The sequence below is a fragment of the Carcharodon carcharias genome, chromosome 12 (genome assembly GCF_017639515.1).
Source record: "Carcharodon carcharias isolate sCarCar2 chromosome 12, sCarCar2.pri, whole genome shotgun sequence".
Lineage (NCBI taxonomy): Eukaryota > Metazoa > Chordata > Chondrichthyes > Lamniformes > Lamnidae > Carcharodon > Carcharodon carcharias.
In genome coordinates this window covers 86,242,302-86,264,790 of record NC_054478.1, presented here as the reverse complement: position 1 = coordinate 86,264,790, position 22,489 = coordinate 86,242,302, and the positions used below count along the sequence as shown (strand labels likewise).

Below are 22,489 nucleotides of genomic sequence, written 5' to 3'. Positions count from 1 at the left end.
CCTTATAACGACTGTTTGGAGACCTACAGACAACTCCCACTAATGTTTTCTGCCCTTGTTGCTTCTTAGCTCCACCCAGACATTCTACGCCTCAGGAATCCAAATCCCTCCCTCCTACATTATCTCTGCAGCCATGCATTCATCTGGTCTATTCTCCTATTCCTGATCTCGCTAGGACATGGCACTGGGAGTAATCCTGAGATTACTACCTTTTGAAGTCCTTTTTAAATTTATTTCCCACCTCTCTAAATTCTACTTTCAGGTAAAAAGAGGGATGAGGTCCCATGTCATTGGTACTGATATGGACCACAACTTCTGGCAGTTCTCACACTCCCTCCAGAATGTCCTGCAGCTGCTCAGTGACATCCTTGACCCAGACACCAGGGAGGCAACATACCATCCTGGTGTCACATCTGCGGTCACAGAAACATCTCTGTTACCCTTACAATAGAAACCCATATCACTATTGCTTTCCCACTCTTTTCCCCCTGCTCTGTGCAGCTGTGCCACTTGTGGTGCCATGGACTTGGCTCTTGCTGCATTCCCCTGAAAAACCACCTCCCCCAGCAGTATCCCAAACAGAATCTGTTAGAGAGGGAGATGGACTCAGGGGACTCGTGCAATACCTGCCTAGTGCCTTTACTCTGCCTGCTGGTCACCCATTTCCTTTCTGCCTTTGCACTCTTTACTTGTGGTGTGACCACCTCATTGTATGTGCTATCCACAAAGATCTCATACTTGTACAGGTGCAGCTCCAATTCCAAAACACAGATTTAGAGTAGCTGCTGCTGGAGACACTTTTGCTTTAGCTACTTCCTAAACTCTCATTTCCCCAAACCCTCCCTTTCCCATCTCCAAATTTTAATAGCATAATGGAAACTGTCAACAAAACTTGTTAAAAACACTTAGCATTCCCTATGATTTTGGTCCTGTGTTGTGCCAATCATCATCCCAGAGATTAATCTTCATTTCCTGGGACTCCACAACCCAGGAGAGCTGTGAACCCTAACTTCTACCCTCTTCTCCCTAATTCAGGGATGCCAGGATCTCCTTTGGCATGGAATCAAAAATACTTGTGGTGCAAATGGAGACCATTCAACACATTGTCTGAGCTGATCAAAAAATAGAACTATCCAGCCTAGCAATATTATCAAATTTCCTTTAACCTGTCTTTTGCAAGCACAACCTTCCTGTAGTGTGGTGACTAGTGCTGTGTGCAATACTCTAGCTGTGACCCACCTGGCGTTATATACAATTCAATCACTCCCTGGTCTTGTTTGCCCTTCCCAAATGCATTCCCTCACTACTTTGGACTGAATTTCATTTCACTTTTCCACCCATTGGCTAATCCATTGAAAGTTTCCTGTGGTCCAAAGCTGTCTTCCTCACTATCAAGCACCTGGCCAATTTTTGCATTATCTGCAGACTGCACCATGGCCCCCAGATGCCTAAACTCTTGATATATACGACATCTGTAGTGAAATCTGAAGCTTCAGTATCCATTGGGATTTAAATGTGTGAAGAATGTCCAGACTCTCCGTTGGGCATCCCAATTACATAGTATGGAGCCCCAAAAGGCCACACAAACATGGCATTGCTAATGTAGTGGTATTGCAGCTACTGCTGTTAATTTATATCTTTTACAAAATATTTAATGTAATCTGAACTGGCTTGAATTTACTATTCTATTTCCAATTTTATTAATTATGCTGCTAGCTGCATCAATTGGAATTTAGTAATACTTGGTAATTTGGAAAGGTCGGTCTTCATCTTTTTTCTCTCTTTCATGGTAGTTTTAGGAATTTTGTGTTTCAGAATGATGAGTTACTGGAAATTCAATGGGCTACATAGAATAGTCATCTCGGGGTTTAGTACAAAACCCAGTATAGTGAGAGGTGAATTTAAACGTTTACCAGGTTTGAGATAGTATGCTTAGCTGATTTTAAGTTCACAATGTAGAACCATAGAACAGTTACAGCACAAGGAGGCCATTCAGCCCACTGTGTCTCTACCAGCCGAAAAAGAAAAAAAACTAATTGCCCATTTTAATCCCACCTTCTAGCACCTGGTCCATAGCCTTACAGTTACAGCAATTTAGGTTCAGATCTAACTGTCTTTTAAATGAGTTGAGGATTTCTGCCAATATGACCGGAATAACCTGCGTTCTTGGAATATTTTTATTTCTTCCATCTTTAAATGTTGTGTATTTCAACCCCCTAGTTTGGATCAAGCGATTGCTGCAAGACCTGGAAAGACCCCCATCAGCCAGCTGCAGGAATATTGCACAAAGAATGGCAAAACCCCCCAGTATGAGCTTGTGAAATCTGAGGGTCAAGCCCACCTGCCTAGCTTCACCTTCAGAGCAACAGTGGGAGAAGTGAGCTGCACAGGTCTGTCAAATGTTAGTGTATTTCCCAACTGTAACTCTCTTCATCTGTATTTTAAAGCTGTAATGTTCCACAGCTGTCAAATATAAACACATTCTGAAAGGTACTACAGAGATCTGTTGCAAAGATATACTAGATTTTACAGCAGAATTCAATAGGAATTGTGCAATTAACATTTTTGAACCAAATTTTGGCAGGAAGAATTGTAAAGCAGTATACTATTTAAATGGTGAGAAATGGCAGAACTCGGTCATACAGAGGGATCTGGGTGTCCTGGTACATGACTCTCAAGTTAGCATGCAGATGCAGCAAATGATTAGGAAGGCAAATGGAATATTGGTGTTTATTGCAAGGGAAATGGAATATGAAAGTAGTGAAGTTTTACTGCAGCTGTACAGGGCCTTGGTGAGACCAGATCTGGGATAGTGTACACAGTTTTGGTCTCCTTATTTGAAAGGAGATAAAATTGCATTAGAAACAATTTTGGAGAAGGTTCACAACTCATTCCTGGGGTGAAGGGCTTATCTTAAGAAAGGTTGAATAGGTTTGGCCTTTATCCCTTGAAGTTTAGAAGAATGAGAGGTGATATTATTCAAACATAAGATCCTGGGGGACTTGATAGGGTGGATACCAGGGAGATGTTTTCTCTGGTGGGGAGATGAGAACTAGGGCATACATTTTATGAATAAAATATCTCCCTTTTAAGACAGACAGGGAGAATTTTTTTCCTCAGAGGGTCGTTAATCTGTGGAATTCCTTTCCTTAAAGTAGTGGAGGCTGTCATTTAATTTATTCAAGGCTGAGTTAGATTTTTGATAGATGAGGGAGTCAAGGGTTATGGAGCAGGCAGGAAAGTGGAGCTGAGACTGCAGTCAGTTCAGCCATGATCATCGAATGGCTGAGTAGGCTCGAAGGGCTGAATGGCCTACCCCTGCTCCTAAGCCATATGTTCTTATGATCCATTGATTTTTGCCATTGATTGTGTCTGACTGAAACTTCAAGGCTGAAGAGCAGAAGTCAGTATGCTCAACTTTGTCTGCGCTACAAAAACTTAAGACAGCAACTCCTATGCTGTCACTGGTAGACTATGCTGTGCTGTAATGCTTAGCCGGTAGATGAGTCTCAAGTGTAGGCATAATTGATATACAAAGCTGGCTATGCCTCCAGAAAGGCTGGTAGAAATAATGCATTTTCATTGTGCGTGGATTTGGTCTAAAGACATTTTATGTACACTAACATTTATTTTATTTAATATTTTATTTCATTTATTTAATAAGTAGCCTTACGTGGTTACACTTCCTGTTGTTGTTTGCTGTCATTTTTTCCATCATGCCTGTGTTTTAATTTAATTATTTATTTATTGGTTCATTGTTCCCATGTGTTTCTCTCCTACCCCTGGTCCTATTGACTTCCATCTCCTTGGTAATGATAGTACTGTGTCAGTGTTTGATCATCCACAAGTACCATAAACTAAGCTGACCCATTTTATACTTATCAGAAATAAAGATCTTTACCACTGTTAAAGTGCTCAATGCACTCTTTTTCATTTGTTCAGACCGGAATAGTGTTCTTCCAAAATCAGCCCCACCCACATCAAAACCCTTTACGCCTGGATCACATTCTCCCTCTTCCCCCACCTTCAAAGCCTTAATCATGCTCTTCATGAATGGCAGAGAATTGATTCCTTGGAAAACCCAGTGGGTGAATGACAAGTAACATCATTGGGCTAGACAAGATCTGAAAGGCATGACACTCTTACTTTAAGATTACAAAGTGAATAATATCCTCCTCCATCCCCACTTCTTAACCCAATAAACTTGTTTTAACAATGGGGCATTTTGGTCACTGCAGCTTTCACGTAGTGTTTACTTGATGGAATGATTAGTGACGATGTGACCTTCCAGTTTGTGATTGATCTAAGTTGTCATCCTGCACATGAACTGGGTTCCCCTGATGTCATTGAATGCCTGCTTAAATCTAAATCACCAATGATGTCACTTGCAATGACTTCACCCTCACCTGTTCTCATTGAACGAAGTGTGCCTCACTTAACTAACCATGCAGCTCAAATTACATAAACATCATTGCTGTTGATTTGACAAATTCAGTCTCAAATGACTACACATTGGTGAACAGTTCAGCAGTGTGCAGGTGTTGCCTGATGGCGCTGTTGCTGATTCCTGCTAACAATTCAAAAAACAAAATAATGCAGGAATCTGATAAAATGCTGCAAACACTCAAATCAGGCAGCAGTTACAGAAAGAGAAAGTTAAAATTTCATGTTCTGATGAAAGATCAGCGATCTGAAATGTTAACTCAGCTTCTCTCTCCAGAGATGTCTGACCTGCTGAGCATTCCATTATATCACTGACTGATGATTGGGAGGAGGTCGGCAGGGCAGGCCATACTGTATTTGGCCGTATTGGAGTTGTCTTGCTTTTCTAGGTGACTATCCACTTTAACAGACATATGCCACTGTCTTGGCTGCACAGGAGCAACAAACTGATTTATGGGCCTTCTGCACTTTACGTGGGATATTTGCTTTGTCTCATACACTGGGCCACTTTCCTGATGCATGGACCATTGGAAATCTTTCACTATTATTAAAAGTAGCCTAATGTCAATGGTGGAGAAAACTGAGCCAGTAATCCAAGACAGCATTAATTGGCATTTGGAAAAGTATGAACTATTAATTGAAAGTCAGCATGGATGTGTGGAAGGTAGAGTTCTTTTGAGGAAATAGGTACATCAGGGTAGTGCAATTGATGTGTGTATGGACTTCCAAAAAGATGTTTGATTAAAATGCCATTATGTATGCTCCTTAGCAAAATTAGAGAACCTGGATTTAAAAAGGGCTGCATAAATACAAAATTGGTAAAAGACAAAGCAAGAGATTAGTGATGAATAGCTCTTCAGACTGAAGAGAAATGTGCAGTGGTGTTGGAATCACTCTTCTTTTCAATCATATTAATTATATGGATTTGGGTGTAAAGGCATAATTTTAAAGTTTACTACATGAATTTTGCATCATCAACCAGAAAGGAGAATAGTAACAGACTTCAGGAGGACACAGACTCAGCGGATAAAATCTTAGTATAAAATGATCAGTTTTGGTAGGAAGAAAGAGGAGAGGCAATATAAATAAAATAATACAATCTTAGAGGGTGCAGGAACAGAGGTGGGATGAATGTACACAAGTCTCTGAAGGTGGTAGGACAAGAAGGCTGTATACTCCAGAAGTCAGGTGGCAAAGGATAGAACCAGAGCCAATCTTTATACAGTTTTGTAAGCATTTATTTAATTGGCACAAATTACCTTCTCAACCAACAAACACGGTTTCTATTTCTTAATAGGTGTACAAGTGAATCCCCAATACATGTCCACTATTAGCATACAATTAAAAGATTCCCTTCTCTTTCGATTAAAAAAAGTTCTATTTCCAAACCAAAATTTCAAAACAATTATATCAAGACCACCCTATTCTGTACAAAACATTACATTGCTTTGAGGTGAGGTAAGTGTGACCAACTGCCTTTGACATCATGTGTAACATCAAAGAGCCCTAGCAAAGTGGGAATCAGGGGGAAAACTCTCCACTGGTTGGAGTCATATTTAGCACAAAAGGAAGATGGTTGTGATTGTTGGAGGCCAATCATCTCAGCCACAGTACATCGCTGCTGGAATTACTCATGGAACTCATATGATCCTTATAGCCCATCCATCTTCAATTTCTCCATCAATGACCTTCTCTCCGCCACAAGGTCAGAAGTGGGGAGGTTCACTATTGATTGCATGTTAGTACCATTTGCAGTTCCTCAGGTACTGAAAGTCAGTGCCCACATGCAGCAAGACCTGGATAATGCCAGGCTTGAGTTGATAAATGGCAAGTAACATTTAATGCCATACAACTACTAGGCAATGACCACCTCCAACAAGAGAGAATCCAACCATCATCCCATGACATTCAATGGCATTTCCATCACTGAATTCCTCACTCACTTTCAACATCCTGAGGGTTACCATTGACCAGAACCTGAACTGGACCAGCCATATAAATACTTTAGCGACAAGAGCAAGTCAGAGGTTGCGAATTTGGTGGCAAGTGACTCACCTTCTGACTCCTCAAAGCTTTTCCACCACCTACAAGGCACAAGTCAGGCATGTGATGGAATACTAATTTGCCTGGATGAGTGCAGCTCTGACAACACAAAGATGCTCAACACCATCCAGGACAAAGCAGCCTGCTTGATTGGCACCCATTTCCTCCCTCCACCACTGACACGCTGGCTGCAGTCTGTACCATCCATAACATGCACTGTAGTAACTCACCAAGGCTCCTTCGACAGCATTTTCAAACCTGGGACCTTTACCATCTAGAAGATCATGGGAACACCACCAACTGCAAGTTCCCTCCAAGTCACACATCATCTTGATTTGGAACCATGTTGCTGTACTTTCATTGTTGAATAATCAAAATCCTGGAACTCCCTCCCTAACAGTGTTGATGAACTTACACCATAGTGGCTTAAGAAAGCCAATATCACCTTCGACAGCATTTGGGGATAGCTAACAAATGTTGGCCTTGCCAGTGACTCTCGTCCCATGAATTAACAGTTCAGACACTGCTCCTCAGAACCCAACAATTTATTGTACATGCATTTTTACAAACTTATATGCCAATTGACGTCTTGCATCCACCCATTGATTTATTTATTTTTAAGAGACCTCCTTTCTATCCAGTATTTACTTCAAGCCAGCAAAGCCAATCTGTAACCTTCTCACTTTTTGTAGAGTATACATTATTGCACAAGAAATGATTACATAAGAATGCTATCTTCAGTATGCCCATTGTACAGGATCTCATTTATTAAATGGAATCCCATATCACTGCCTTCACAAGAGCCAGTGTTTCAGTAGCCAAAAAAACTTTTAACAATTTTTATTTTCTTAGCTTCCCAAGCTAAAGAATTACATTTTCCATTCTCTGCCATCAGTGATATTATGAAACCAACTGCACTGACATACTCATCAGGATGGTTAGCATGTGAAGCATCACAAAATGACTAGATTCATGTTCTTTGGGACACTTAAGAATGGGATCTTAAGTATGCATTTATCCAGATTTGGCTTTAACATTGTATCTGTTCTTAAAACATTTTCTATTTGAGGGTGTGTTCTCATTGTAGCGCTCAACTCAAACACATTAAAATTAGCATATGGCCAAGTTTGAGACCACAACCTGTTCAATCTAACCAACCAATTTTTGCAATGGCTCTGTCTCTTTAGATACAAGATCTTTGTGAGGACTTAGTATAATTAACTGGGATGGGAGTAACACTCCATAAATTATTATTGATTTAAAGTTATTCTAGACTTACTTATGCTTAATATAGGGGAGGCGATGGCGTAATGGTATTGTCGCTGGACTAGTAATCTAGAGACCCAGGGTAATGCTCTGGGGATGGCAGATAGTGGAATTTGAATTCAGTAAAAATCTGAAACTAAAGTCCAATGATGACCATGAAACCATTGTTGATTGTTGTAAAAACCCATCTGGTTCACTAATGTCCTTTAGGGAAGGAATCTGTTGTCTTTACCTGCTCTGGCCTATTTGTGACTTCAGACCCACAGCAATGTGGTTGACTCTTAAATGCCCACTGAAGTAGCCTAGCAAGCCACTTGGTTGTAACAAATCGCTACAAAGGCACAAAAAATGATGGACCATCCAGCATCGACCTAGGCACCAGAAACGACAACGGCAGTTGCAGCCCTGTCGACCCTGCAAAGTCCTCTTTACTAACATCTGATGGCTAGTGCCAAAATTGGGAGAATTGTCTCACAGACAAGTCAAGCTACAGCCCGACATAGTCATCCTCACAGAATCATAGCTTACAGATAATGTCCCAGACTCTACCATCAGCATCCCTGGGTATGTCCTGTCCCACCAGCAGGACAGACCCAGCAGAGCCGTGGTATACAGTCAGGAGGGAGTTGCCCTGGGAGTCCTTAACATCAACGCTAGACCTCATGAAGTCTCATGGCATCAAGTCAAACATGGGCAAGGAAACCTGCTGGTTACAATGTACTGCCCTCCCTCAGCTGATGAATCAGTGCTCCATGGAGGAAGCACTGAGGTGGCAAGGGTGCAGAATGTACACTGGGTGGGGGACTTCAATGTCCATCACCAAGTGTGGCTCGGTAGCACCACTACTGACCGAGCTTGATGAGTCCTAAATGACATAGCTGCTAGACTGGGTCTGGTGAGGGAACCAACAAGAGGGAAAAACATAATTGACCTCATCCTCACCAACCTGCCTGCCGCAGATGCATCTGTCCGTGACAGTATCAGTAGGAGTGACTACCGCACAGAGATGAAGTCCCACCTTGACATTGAGGATACCCTCCATCGTGTTGTGTGGCACTACCACCATGCTAAATGGGATAGATTTCGGACAGATCTAGCAACTCGAGACTGAGCATCCATGAGGTGCTGTGGGCCATCAGCAGCAGCAGAATTGCACTTGAATACAATCTGTAACCTCATGGCCCAGTATATCCCCCACTCTACCATTACCATCAAGCCAGGTTTAATGAAGAGTTCAGGAGGGCATGCTAGGAGCAGGATCAGGCATACCTAAAAGTGAGGTGTCAACCCAGTGAAGCTATAAAACAGGACTACTTGCGTGCCAATCAGCATAAGCAGCAAGTGATAGACAGAGCTAAGCAATCTCACAATCAACTGATTAGATCTAAGCTCTGCCGTCCTGCCACATCCAGTCATGAATGGTGGTGGACAATTAAACAACTCATTGGAGGAGGCGGCTCCCCAAATATCCCCATCCTCAATGATGGAGGAGCCCAGCACAGCAGTGCAAAAGATAAGGCTGAAGCATTTGCAACAATCTTCAGCCAGAAGTGCTGAGTGGATGATCCATTTGGCCTCCTCCAGAGGTCCCCAACGTCACAGATGCCAGTCTTCAGCCAATTCAATTCGATTCACTCCACATGATATCGAGAAACGGCTGAAGGTACTGGATACTGCAAACGCTATGGGCCCTGACAATATTCTGGCAATAGTACTGAAGACTTGTGCTCCAGAACTTGCCATGCCCCTAGCCAAGCTGTTCCAGTACTACAACACTGGCATCTATCTGGCTTTGTGGAAAATTGCCCAGGTATGCTCTTTACACAAAAAGCAAGACAAATCCAACCTAGCCAATTACCACCTCAGCAGTCTAGTGTCGATCATCAGTAAAGTAATGGAAGGCGTCATCAACAGTCCCAACAAGTGGCACTTGGTTAGTAATAACCTGCTCACTGATGCCCAGTTTGGGTTCTGCCAGGGCCACTCAGCTCCTGACCTCATATAGCCTTGGTTCAAACATGGACAAAAGAGTTGAACTCCCGAGGTGAGAGTGACTGCCCTTGACATCGAGGCAGCATTTGACCGAGTGTGGCATCAAGGAGCCCTAGCAAAACTGGAGTCAATGGGAATCAGGGGAAAGCTCTCCGCTGGTTGGAGTCATACCTAGCACAAAGGAAGATGGTTGTGGTTGTGGGAGGTCAGTCATCTCAGCTGCAGGATATCACTGCAGGAGTTCCTCAGGGTAGTGTCCTAGGTCCAACATCTTTAGCTGCTTCATCAATGACCTTCCTTCCATCATAAGGTCAGAAGTTCGGATGTTTGCTGATGATTGCACAATGTTCAGCACCATTTGCAACTCCTCAGATACTGAAGCAGTCCATGTCCAAATGCAGCAAGACCTGGACAATATCCAGGCTTGGACTGACAAGTGGCAAGTAACATTCACCCACACAAATGCCAGGCAATGGTCATCTCCAGCAAGAGAAAATCCAACCATCGCCCCTTGATGTTCAATGGCATTACCATCACTGAATCCCCCACTGTCAACATCCTTGGGGGGTTACCATTGACCAGAAACTGAACTGGACTAGTCATGTGAATACTGTGGCTACAAAAGCAGGTCAGAGGCTAGGAATTCTGCGATGAGTAACTCACCTCCTGACTCCCCAAAGCCTATCCACCATCTACAAGATACAAGTCAGGTATATGATGGAATACTCTCCACTTGCCTGGCTGAGTGCACCTCCTACAATACTGAAGAAGCTGGTCACCATTTGGCACAAAGCAGCCCGCTTGATTGGCACCACATCCACAAACATTCACTCCCTCCACCACTGACGCACAGTAGCAGCAGTATGTACCATCTACAAGATGCACTGCAGGAATTCACCAAGGCTCCTTCGACAGCACCTTCCATTCCCACAACCACTACCACCTAGAAGGATAAGGGCAGCAGGTAGATGGGAACACCACCACCTGGAAGTTCCCCTCCAAGTCACTCACCGTCCTGACTTGGAAATATATCGCTGGTTCCTTCACTGTCGCTGGGTCAAAATCCTGGAACTCCCTTCCTAACAGCACTGTGGGTGTACCTACACCATAGGGACTTCAGCGGTTCAAGAAGGCAGCTCACCACCACCACCTCAAGGGCAACTAGAGATGGGCAATACATGCTGGCCCAGCCAGCAAAGCCCACATCCCATGAATGAATTGTTAAAAAAAATCTAAACCAAAAATGGTCATACGTTCGTACATAAAACCCACAAGCCTGACTCCCAATTTTAAATTCTACTCTAATCCTAACATATTTCTCAAATTCTGCAGTTACAGTCCATAAAAAAAATCAACACAATATGCATCATGAAAATACCTGAAAGTTTCCCTTTGTGCCAATAGACTTCAGTTGAACATACAACCTTTTTTCAGCAAAACAGATCTCACTGAAAAATACCATGCACTGGAGGCATAATTCAAGCCGTAGATGCATTTATTTAGTTTCCATAGTTTTTCTTCTGCATCTGCTACCCCTGGTTGGTTTCAGGAACACTTCTGTCAGATAAGTATTCCACTGCAGAAATGTGACTTGTGTTGATTGACCTACACTTGTATGAATGTGGCCTAAAGAGCTAAAAGGATTGAAGACTACTTTTCCAGTTGTGGGAGAATGCACTGAGTTACCTAGTCATTCTTCAAAGCCTGAGCAACAAATCTTGGTTTAGCCTTCAATCTCAACTGCAGGAATTTTTTTTCAGTACAAATCCACCTTTGTGACAAAGCTGGCTGACCCTTTTCAACTCTAATTCCCTTTGTTTTGCCTCACTTATTTTATCCCCAAGTTTATTGGCAGCCACCAAAATATAATAGTCAGGAGGATTTCTGTTACTTGTTCTGTGGCCCCTATTTCATCATCTAATCTATAAAAGCTATAGCCTCTGCTTTCACTTGCATGTCTGCTGGGACTACTTTGGTGAGATCTCCTTCTTGCACAATTAGAGGCTCTCATGTTTTCTAATGCAGGAGTCAAGCTGGACTCACTGCAGGTACTTGTCCTGTACTTTCTTACCCATTTACTTGTTCACCCTGTTGACCTCACTTCTTTGCCATCATCCTGAACATTCAGCCAATATTTAAACTTACCTGACTTTAATCCTTCCATTTTATTGATGCTTGCATCCATTACTTGAGCTATTTTGAAATCTGGCAATCACAAAGTCCTATATTCTTTGTGACACTGCAGAATGTCTCTTTTTTTTAGATGGTTGAAGGAAATGACAGTTTCCCCAGAAAGTTATTTTTTCCTAAGGCAAGTAGACACCTGATGCAACAGGCTTTCCTCCCAGAAGGGGAGGCCAGTTAGAACCAGTTGCCTGTCCATATAAGAGACCTTAGCACAATCCAGTAATTTAAATGCTAGTACTGATCCAGGGATCCTCAAATTGAATTGTCAATCTTTTGTACAATAAAGTTCATGAAGTATTTCTTATGGTATGACCATCTGTTTTCTGAAATTTTGACCATACCTCAAACATTTAACAGATGTTATAGACTTCATCCAAGATTAGAAAGTTTAAACCTTCATCACCATTCAACTGATGGGCATCCATTTTACTTCATGACCTGGCATATCCATTGTTCTACCGTCACCATCAAGCAAGGGGATGAACCCTGATTTAATGAGTACAGAAAAGCATGTCAGGAGCAGCACCAGTTGTGGCTGAAAATGGAAGTGCCAAACTGGTGAAGCTACAACACAGAACTACACGCATGCAAAATTGTAGAATCTTACAGCTCAGATGCCATTTGGCCCATCAACTTCTGCCAGCTCTTTGAAAGCTGTCCAACTTAGTCTCAAAACCCAGCTTTTTCCCTCATAACCCTGCAAATTAGTTCTGCAAATGTTTGTCTAATCACCTTTTGAAAGTTTGATTCTACCTCCCATTCAAGTAGTTTGTTCAAATCTTCTTAACTCTCTGAAGAAGTTTCCCCTCATTTCCACTTCAGTTCTTTTACCAGTTATTTTTAATTTTTAGCTTTTGCTTGCTGACCCACTTACCAGAGAAAATAGTTTCTCCTCACTGCAAAGCCTATCAGTTTTGATTAGCTTCAATTAGGTGCCCCCCTTAACCTCTCCGCTGTAAGGAAAATTATCCCCGCTTCTCCAATCTCTTCACATCATGGAGTTTGCTCATCCTTGATATTATCCTGTTCAGGGCATTGACACCCTTAAAAAGTTTGGTGCCCAAAATTGTACAAGTGCTCCAATAGAAGCCTAACCAGAAATCTGTAAAGGTTTAGCCTCCTTGCTTTTGTATTGAGTACCCTTGTTTACAAAGGCAAGCATCCCACAAAGCAATGACAATAGTGTATCAACTTGTCCCTCAAAATAAATATGCATCACCCCCAGATCCCTCTGTTCTTGCACCCCCTCAAAGTAATATCATTTAGATTATACTGCCTCTGCCTGTTTCTCTAAAAAGTGCATATTGTATCTGTTCATTTCACCAATTTGTTTATGTGCTCCTGACATTTGCTACTATGCCGCTTACTATTTACCACATTGTGGACGATACAAGACTTGGCAAACTTAAATTGTACTCCTTGGACCCAAGTCCAGGTTATTTATGTATGACAAGAAAAGCAATGGTCCTAATACTGACCCTAGGAGGCATCCTTCTCAATTAGAATGCCTGCTCACCACTACTCTCGATCTCCTCTTCCTTAAAGAATTTCATTTCCAAGTTGTCACCATCCTTTAATGCCATATGCTTCTATTATTTGCTTTTTGGAATTATCTACTGCACTACCTTTTTCAACTCTCTGTTACTTCAAATAACTCGATTAGTCAGACATTATTTACCTTTAACAATCCATTTTGGTTGCCTCTTATTAACCCATGCTTCAGTGAGAATTAATTTTGTCCTCAATATTCTCTAGTATCTTACTGATCACTGATATTGTACTGATTGGTCTGTTGTTACCAGCTTTCTTTTTTCTTTGAATAGTTACGTTTACAATCCTCCAGCCCTCCAATGCCGCCCCAGTATTCAAGGAGAATTAAAGATTATGGTCAGAGCTTAAGCTCTCTTTATCCTTGTCCAGTTCAGTTTCTGGACAATAGTTGTTAGTGGGGGATTCAGCAATGGTAATGCCAATGAATGTCAAGGGACGATGGTCAGATTCTCTTGTTGGAGAATTTAGGATGAATCTCATTCAGGCCAGGTGACTTGTAACTAAACAGTGGAAGCAGCATGCTATAGATAGAGCTAAGCAATCCCACAATCAATGTATCAGATCAAAGATCTGCAGTAATCCCATGTCTAGCCAGTAAATCAAAACAGCTAATGGGAGGAGTTGTCTCTATGGACATCCCCATCCTAAATGGTGAAGCCCAGCACATGAATGTGAAAGACAAGGTTTATCAGTACAGGCACTTTCATCTATCTGAAAAGGTGAAAAATTACCTGGGTATATCCTGCCCATTGACAAAGTAGTAGCAGCACTGTTGGTTACATCTTCTAAAGGTCACTAGCTCATTGATGCTCAGTTTGTGTTCTACTAGGACTGCTTTGCTCCAGATCCTATTACAGCTTTGATCCAAACATGGACAAAAGAGCAGAATCCCAGAGGTGAGGTGAGTGACTGCCCTTGACAAGCATTCACAACCATCTTCAGCCAAAAGTGCTGAGTGGAAGATCCATTGCAGCCTCCACCTGAGGTCCCCAGCATTGCAGATGAAAGTCTTCAGCCATTCAATTCACTCCGTGCCATCAATAAACAGTTGAATGCACTGGATACAACAAAGGTTGAACCCTGCCAACATCCAGGCTATAGTGTTGAAGCCCTGTGATCCAGAACCAGCAGCAGCTCTAGCTAAGGTTTATCAGTACAGGCACTTTCACCTATCTGAAAAGGTGAAAAATTACCTGGGTATATCCTGCCCATTGACAAAGTAGTAGCAGCACTGTTGGTTACATCTTCTAAAGGTCACTAGCTCATTGATGCTCAGTTTGTGTTCTACTAGGACTGCTTTGCTCCAGATCCTATTACAGCTTTGATCCAAACATGGACAAAAGAGCAGAATCCCAGAGGTGAGGTGAGTGACTGCCCTTGACATTAAGGTAGCATTTTGACCAAGTAGGCATTGCAGGAGTTCCTCAGGGTAGTGTCCTAGGCCCAACCATCTTCAGCTACTTCATCAGTGACCTTCCTTCCGTCACAAGGTCAGAAGTGGGGATGTTCGCTGATGATTGTACAATGTTCAGCACCATTCGCGACTCTTCTGCTTCTGAAGTAGTCCACATCCAAAATGGAGCAAGACCTGGACAATATCCAGGCTTGGGCTTACAAGTAGCAAGAACATTTGTGCTACACAAGTGCCAGATGCTGACCATCTCCAACAAGAGAATCTGACCATCGTCCCTTGACATTCATTGGCATTACCATTGCTGAATCTCCCACTACCAGCTATTGTCCAAAAACTGAACTGGACGATCCATACTATGGCTACAAGAGCAGGTCAGAGGCTAGGAATCCTGCAGCAAGTAACTCACCTCCTGACATCCAAAGGCTGTACACCATCTACAAGGCACAAGTCAGGAGTGTGATGGCATATTCTCCACTTGCCTGATAAGTGCAGCTCCAACAACACTCAAGAAGCTTGACACCATCTAGGACAAAGCAGTCCACTTGATTGGTACAAACATTCACTCCCTCCACCACTGACATACAGTGGCAGCAGTGTGTACCATCTACAAGAGCCACTGCAGGAACTCACCAAGCCTCCTGAGACAGCACCTCCAAACCCACTACCATCTAGAAGGACAAGAGCAATAGATTCTTGGGGAACACCACCACCAGAAAGTTCCCCTCCTAGCCACACACCATCCTGACTTGGAAAGGTATTGCCATTTCTTCACTGTCACTGGGTCCTGAACACCCTCCCTGACAGCACTGAGGGAGTACCTACATCATATGGACTGCAGCAGTTCAAGAAGGCAGCTCACCATCACCTTCAAGGGCAACTAGGGAAGGGCAATAAATGCTGGCTTCGCCAGCGAAGCACACACCCCACGAACAAATAAAAAAAAAGTCCAGTGGCACTATCATCAAATCCCCTACCATCAACATCCTGAGGTCCACTATTGACCAGAAACTTATCTGGACCAGCCACATGTGTACTGTGGCTGCAAGAGCGGTCAGAAACTGGGAAATGAATGACTCAATTCCTGACTCTTTTCACTAGCTAAACGGCACAAGTCAGAAGTTTTACGGAGTACTCTTTGCTTGCCTGGATGAGTGCAGTGCCACTAACAGTTGAAGCTTGATGCTATCTAGGACAAAGCACTCTGCTTGATTAGCAGCCCAGCCTTCATCTTAAATAATCGCTGCTATGCGTAGAAACTCTCCAAGGCTTCTTCTGAACCTGCAAGTTCTACTTCCTAGAAAGAGAAGGGGAGCCGGTACACATGAACACCATCACCTTCAAATTTCCCTTCAAGACACACACTCTTCTTAATTTGGCATATTGCCATTCCTTCATTGCTGCAGGGTTAAAATCCTGAAATCCCCTACCTGACATCATTGTGAGAGTATATTCATCACATGAACTACAGCAGCTTAAGAATGCAGCTCACTACCACCTTTAGGGACAACTAGAGATGGGTAAAATGCTGGCCTTCCCTGCATCCCAAGAATAAATAAATATATTTTTAAAAATGAAAGCATGTTCTGTGTGGGTATGACATCACATTTGTGTTATTTGCCAGGCTCAGCTGCTGAGCAAATTGGGTCATTATTTCCTTCTGGATTTTAGAAGAATGAGGAGATCTCATTGAAACCTACAAGATTCTGAAGGGGCTTGATAGGGTAGATGCTATTTCTGCTGGTTGGGGAATCTAAAACATGGGGGCACAGTCTCAAGATAAGGGCTGATCATTTAGGACTAAGGTGAGGGGAAATTCCTTCACTCAAAGGGTTGTGAATCTTTAGATTTCTCTCCCCCAGATGGTTGTGGATGCTCCGTCATTGAATACTTTTAAGACTGGGATAGACAGTTTTTTGGCTCTTTAGGGAATCAAGGTATGTGAGGAACAGGCATTGATGTGGATTTGAAGCCCAACATCAGCCATGATCTTATTGAATGGCAGAGCAGGCTCAATGGGCTGTGTGGTCTACTCCTGCTGCTTTTTCTTCTTGTATTCCAAGGTTTTCTTGGCTAGCCTTTCATCTTCCACCCTTAATGAACTTGAGTTCTAAAACTCTGCTGCACGTTATCCTAACTTGCACCAGGTCTTGTTCACCCATCACACATGTGGTTGACCTACATTGGCTCTTGTGTCTGCTAATAACTTGATTTTAAAATCCTCAAGCTCATTTGAAATTCTTCCTTTGCCTATCTGAACTGAGAGTGTGAGCGCTGCAAACTCGAGTGTTGACACCGAGCTTTGAAGTCTGCCTGTGACAATGACTGGATCAAATTACACAATTGAATTAGTTAAATAACCTTGAATTACAGCAGGCAGGTTGGAATTACATATTCTAGACAAGCTATTGGATGTTTCCTTTTCAAGTGGACCAGAAATCTGGTCCAACCCACATGAGGTGCAAATAAACACAGCCTATTTTTGTTTAAAATAGGAGAGAGACTGGGAAATGTTGGTATTCAGACAGACCTGGGTGTTCTTGTACACAAATAGTCAACAGGCAGGTATAGCAAGCAATTAGGAAAGCACATGGTATGTTAGCTCTTATGACGACAGGATAAAGTATAATAATAATATATACTCCAAAAGAAGTCTTTATTGCAATCATACAGGGCATTGGTAAAGCCACACCTGGGTATTGTGAGTGGTTTTAGTCTCCTTACCTAAGGAAGGGTATACTTGCCTTGGAGAGAATGCAACAAAGATTCAGTTGACTAACTTTGGGTTGCGGGGATTGACCTGAGGAAAGGTTGAGTAGACTAGTCCTATATTCCCTAGAATTTAGAAGGAGAGCTGATATAATTGGACTTGACAGAATTGATGTTGGGTGGATGTTTCCCCTGGTTGGGTTGACTAGAACATGGGATCACGTTCTTAGAATAAGGAGTTGGCCATTTAGTACCGAGATGAGAAATTTCTTCACTCAGATGTGAATCTTTAGAATTCTCTACCCCAGAGAACTGTGGTGCTCGTATATTCAAGACAGAGATTGAAAGATTTTTGGGTACTAATGGGGCTCAAGGTATGTGGGAACATTACAGGAACTTGGAAATGAGGTAGAAGATCAACAATGATCCTACTGAATGGAAGTTCAGACTCTTAAGGTCTGCATGATCTACTCCTATTTCTTAAATTTGTAAACCCAAACTCTGCTCATCTCTTCTCTAACCTCTTTCTTCAGGCCACCCAGATCTATAGCTCTCTTCCTGACTCAGATTTGGGATCCCCTTTCTTCATGTTTCTGGGTAAGCCCACTTCACTGCTTGTGAAATGCATCAGCATACCTAGGCCACATGAAAACAATCCTACTGCTATGAGGCCTTGGGATACCACATCCCTCATTATTTTATTCCCCACCAATAACCCACCCAATATTCTCACTAATGATGCTGAAGATTACCAGAGCCAATGGCTCATTGAGTTTTGGTTAACTCAATTTATTGTCTTTCTATCCATGCAAGTCTCGAAGGAATTAACTTCATTTCCAACTATATTGTCATCTTCATCCATTCTGAGTTGAAATTTGCATTTGACTTTCAACTCAAAACTCACACTAACATATCGTACAAAACTGTACTTATATGTGCCCTCGTTTTCCCCACTAATTTTTATTTTATTCTCTAGCTAAGTATTATCTATACCCCAAACAGGAATCAGTCATTGTGCATCCCATTTCTCATCGAAATGATATTGTATTCCATTTTTCTACACATTTTGACTCAACATTTATTGCATACTCAAATCTGCTGCATCTACATTTATCACTCCATCTTAATGTGTTGCCCTTTACTGCAGAAGGGGCGCCATAGTACATCAGCCACTAATGCCATTTTTGTACATCTAGTGCATGTTTAATGGCTGTCACACTTTAGATATCACAATTTTTAGAGGGTGTATGTATATAAAATTTCATCTAGCACACCAGCCACACTGCAAATTTTATGGACAAATGTTTGATACATTTACTTGGCCCAAATATTCTTCAAATACATCACAACTGACCAATATTCTCTGGAGAAAAAGAGAAGTCAATTCCTGGTCTTTCCCCAAGATAGAAGGCAAGAATTTACAAGCAGCTGTCAATGTACAGAATCAGGAGACTAATGAACCCTTCTAAAGGCTGGCATTATTTTGAGAAACAAACTTCCTTTAGGAACCAAATTTAGCCTCTAATTGATCTTGGGATGTGAATTGAAGTCCATTCTCCAGCTAGACCAAATACATTGTAGCTATTTTATGAAAGTGCTGTTATACGATGTAATGCAATATTAACAGCTGCTTGTAAATTCTTGCCTTCTATCTCAGGAAAAGACATTTTTTTCTCCAGAAAAATTGGTCAGTTGTGATGCGTTTTGAAATAAGTGGGACAACAGATGTACCAAATAACTTTTTGTGCATGATATTTCCAACATGGCTGGTGTGCTGAATAAAAGACCATATACAAATCCATAAAATAATTGTGATTTGAGGTGTGCCGTAAATTCTGTAAAATAATTAATGGCAGGCCACATTAAACAAATTGAACTCAGAAGAGATGCTCTACCTCAGTCGTTTGTACTTATTAGGAAATGGTATGGCGATACAAATACTTTACACATATACACTGTGCATTACACAGTATAACACCTCTGTCATAAACAGTGTTCCATTGAATTATCTTAAGAAACACCACAGGAAATCCAATTTTGTCAAATTTCATATTCATTAGTTAACCTGCTTTTGTAAAGTGCGCTTTTACTGAACTGCATTATCCCAAGGCATTGGAACATAAGAAATAGGAACAGGAGTAGATCATTCGACGACGCCCCCCCCACCCCGTGCCTGCTCCACCATTCAATAAGATCATGGCTGATCATCTTATGTTTTGATTTCCGCATTGCCATCTAACCCCGATAACCTTTGACTCCTTTGCCTAACAGGAATCTATCTACCTCTGCTTTAAAAGTATTCAATGACCCCGCTTCCACCACCTTCTGAGGCAGGGTTCCAAAGTTGCACAACCTGCAGAGAAAAAAATTTCTCATCTCTATCCTAAAAGGGTGACCCCTAATTTTAGAACAGTGCCCCCTAGTTCTGGGCTCATCCATAAGAGGAAACATCCTTTCAACATCCACCTTGTCAAGGCCGTTCAGGATCTTGTATACTTCAATCCAATCACCCCTCACTCTTCTAAACTCCAGTGGAAACAAGCCCAGTCTGTCCAACCTATCCTCATAAGACAACCCATTCATTCCAGGTATCAATCTAGTAAACCTCCTTTGTACCACCTCCAATGCATTTACATCCTTCCTTAAATAAGGAGATCAAAACTGCACAGTATTCGAGGTGTGGTCTCACCAATGCCCTGTATAACTGAAGCATAACATCTTACTTTGATGTTCAATCCCTCTTGTAATAAAGAATAGCATTTCATTAGCCTTCTTAATTACTTGTTGTACCTACTAACTTTTTGTGACTTATGTACTAGAACACCTAGATCCCTCTGCACCTCAGAATTATGCAGACATTCTCCATTTAAGTAATATTCTGCTTTTTTCTTCCTCCTGCCAAAGTGAACAACTTCACATTTGCCCACATTAAACTCCATTTGCCAGATTTTTGCCCACTCACTCAACCTATCTATATCCATCTGCAGTCTCATGTCCTCTTCACAACATACTTTCCTACCTTTGTATCGTCTGCAAATTTAACTACCATGTCTTCACTCCCCTCATCTAAGTCATTGATGTAAATCGTTAAGAGTTGAGGCCTCCAGTACAGAACCCTGTGGACTCCACTTGTCACATACTGCCAATCAGAAAAAGACCCATTTATGCATACTCTGCTTTCTGCCAGCCAATCATCTAGCCATTCTAATATATTACCCCCTACACCATGTGCTTTTATTTTCCATAATAACCTTTGATGTGGCACCTTATTGCATGCCTTCTGAAAATCCAAGTACAAAATGTCTACAGGCTCCCCTTTATTCACTGTGCATGTTACTCCTTCAAAAAACTCCAATAAATTAGTTAAACATGATTTTCCTTTCACATAACCCTGCTGACTCTTTCTGATTGCCTTGAGCTCTTCTAAGTGCCCAACCAAAAACTCCTTAATGCTCGATTCTAACAACTTGCGCATGACGACATCAAGCTAACTGGCCTACAGTTACCTGTTTTCTGCCTCCCTCCCTCCATTGAATAGAGAGGTTATGTTTGCTACTTTCCAGTCTGATGGAACCTTTCCAGAATCTAGCGAATTTTTGAAAATTAACACCAGCGCATCGACTACCTCATTAGCCACCTCTTTTAAGACCCTAGGATCCAGAGACATGCCAGCCTGCAGCTCCAAATCAATTTGCTCAGTACCGTTTCCCTAGTGATTTCAATTTCACCAAGCTCCTCTCTCCCTTTCATCTGATTTGCAGCTGTTACTGGAATGCTTTTTGTATCCTCCATAGTGAACACAGAAGTAAAATATTTGTTCATTTCTTCTGCCACTTCCTTATTATCTACTATTAACTTCCCACTGTCACTCTCTAGAGGACCAACACTCTACTACTTTTATCCTTTTTAAATACCTGTAGAAACTCTTGTTATTCATTTTTTACATTTCCAGCTAGCTTCCCCATATACTCTAATTCCAGAAACATTGTAAAACGGACCCTGAGCCAAAGACGGAAGCTGTTAGTAGGAATGGCCAAAAGCCTAATTCAAGAATTTGGCTGAGGAGAGCCTCTAAGGGGAAGGGAGTAGAGCAAGGTTGCCACCAAGATTAGGGAATGAATTTCAGAGCGTTAGACCTAGATGGCTGAAGGCATGGCCACTAATTGAAGCAAAAGGCAGGAAAGATGAACAAAAGGGTGAGTGTGGAGGAAAGTAAGAGTACTTAAAAGATTACAGGGATGGAGAAAATATCCAATTAGGGAAAGGGGCCAAATCCATGAAGGGATTTAAATGAGAGGATTAACATTTTAAATCGGAGGCTTTGAGGGAACCAGGAACCAATGTAGCTTAGCAAAGACGGGCACTGGGTGAGTAGGACATGGTGCAGGACAGGACAGAGGCAGCAGATTTAATTGAGCTAAAGTTGATGGAGGCATTCGGCAGATAATATCCAAAGCAAGCAGGATTAGGAACATAGGAGCAGGAGTTGGCCAGTCAACCCATCAAGCCTGCTCTGCTATTCAAACAGATCATGGCTGATCATCTACTTCATTTGTTTTCCCGGTCTCTTGATGTCATTAGTATCCAGCAATTTATTGATTTCTATTTTGAACATGCTCAATGATTGAGCTTCCACAGCCCTCGGGGGTGCAGAATTCCAAAGATTCACCACCTCTGAGTGAAGAAGTTCCTGCTCTCCTTAGTCTGAAATGGTCTGCTCCTTAATCTGAGACTGTGTCCCCTGGTTCTAGACTCACCGGCCAGGGGAAATATCCTGTCTACGTTGGATTTCTGAAGAAGAATCTTTGGTATTGCAACAAAAATATCAGTTTTAGCTTATCAAACATTTTTGTTCAGTTCTGGAGTATGCAAGTAGACAATGGGATG

The 22,489-nt window shown here is 42.0% G+C and overlaps 1 protein-coding gene across 1 annotated transcript in view; it reads left to right on the top strand.

The window, feature by feature from the left end:
* The window catches only part of LOC121285209 (interferon-inducible double-stranded RNA-dependent protein kinase activator A homolog A-like), a 50,065-nt gene that overhangs the window by 2,561 nt on the left and 25,015 nt on the right, over positions 1-22,489 (top strand). The window contains exon 2 of the mRNA XM_041201493.1: positions 2,221-2,390. Coding sequence (XP_041057427.1) covers positions 2,221-2,390 — 170 coding nt within the window. The remainder of the gene's footprint in view (positions 1-2,220; positions 2,391-22,489) is intronic.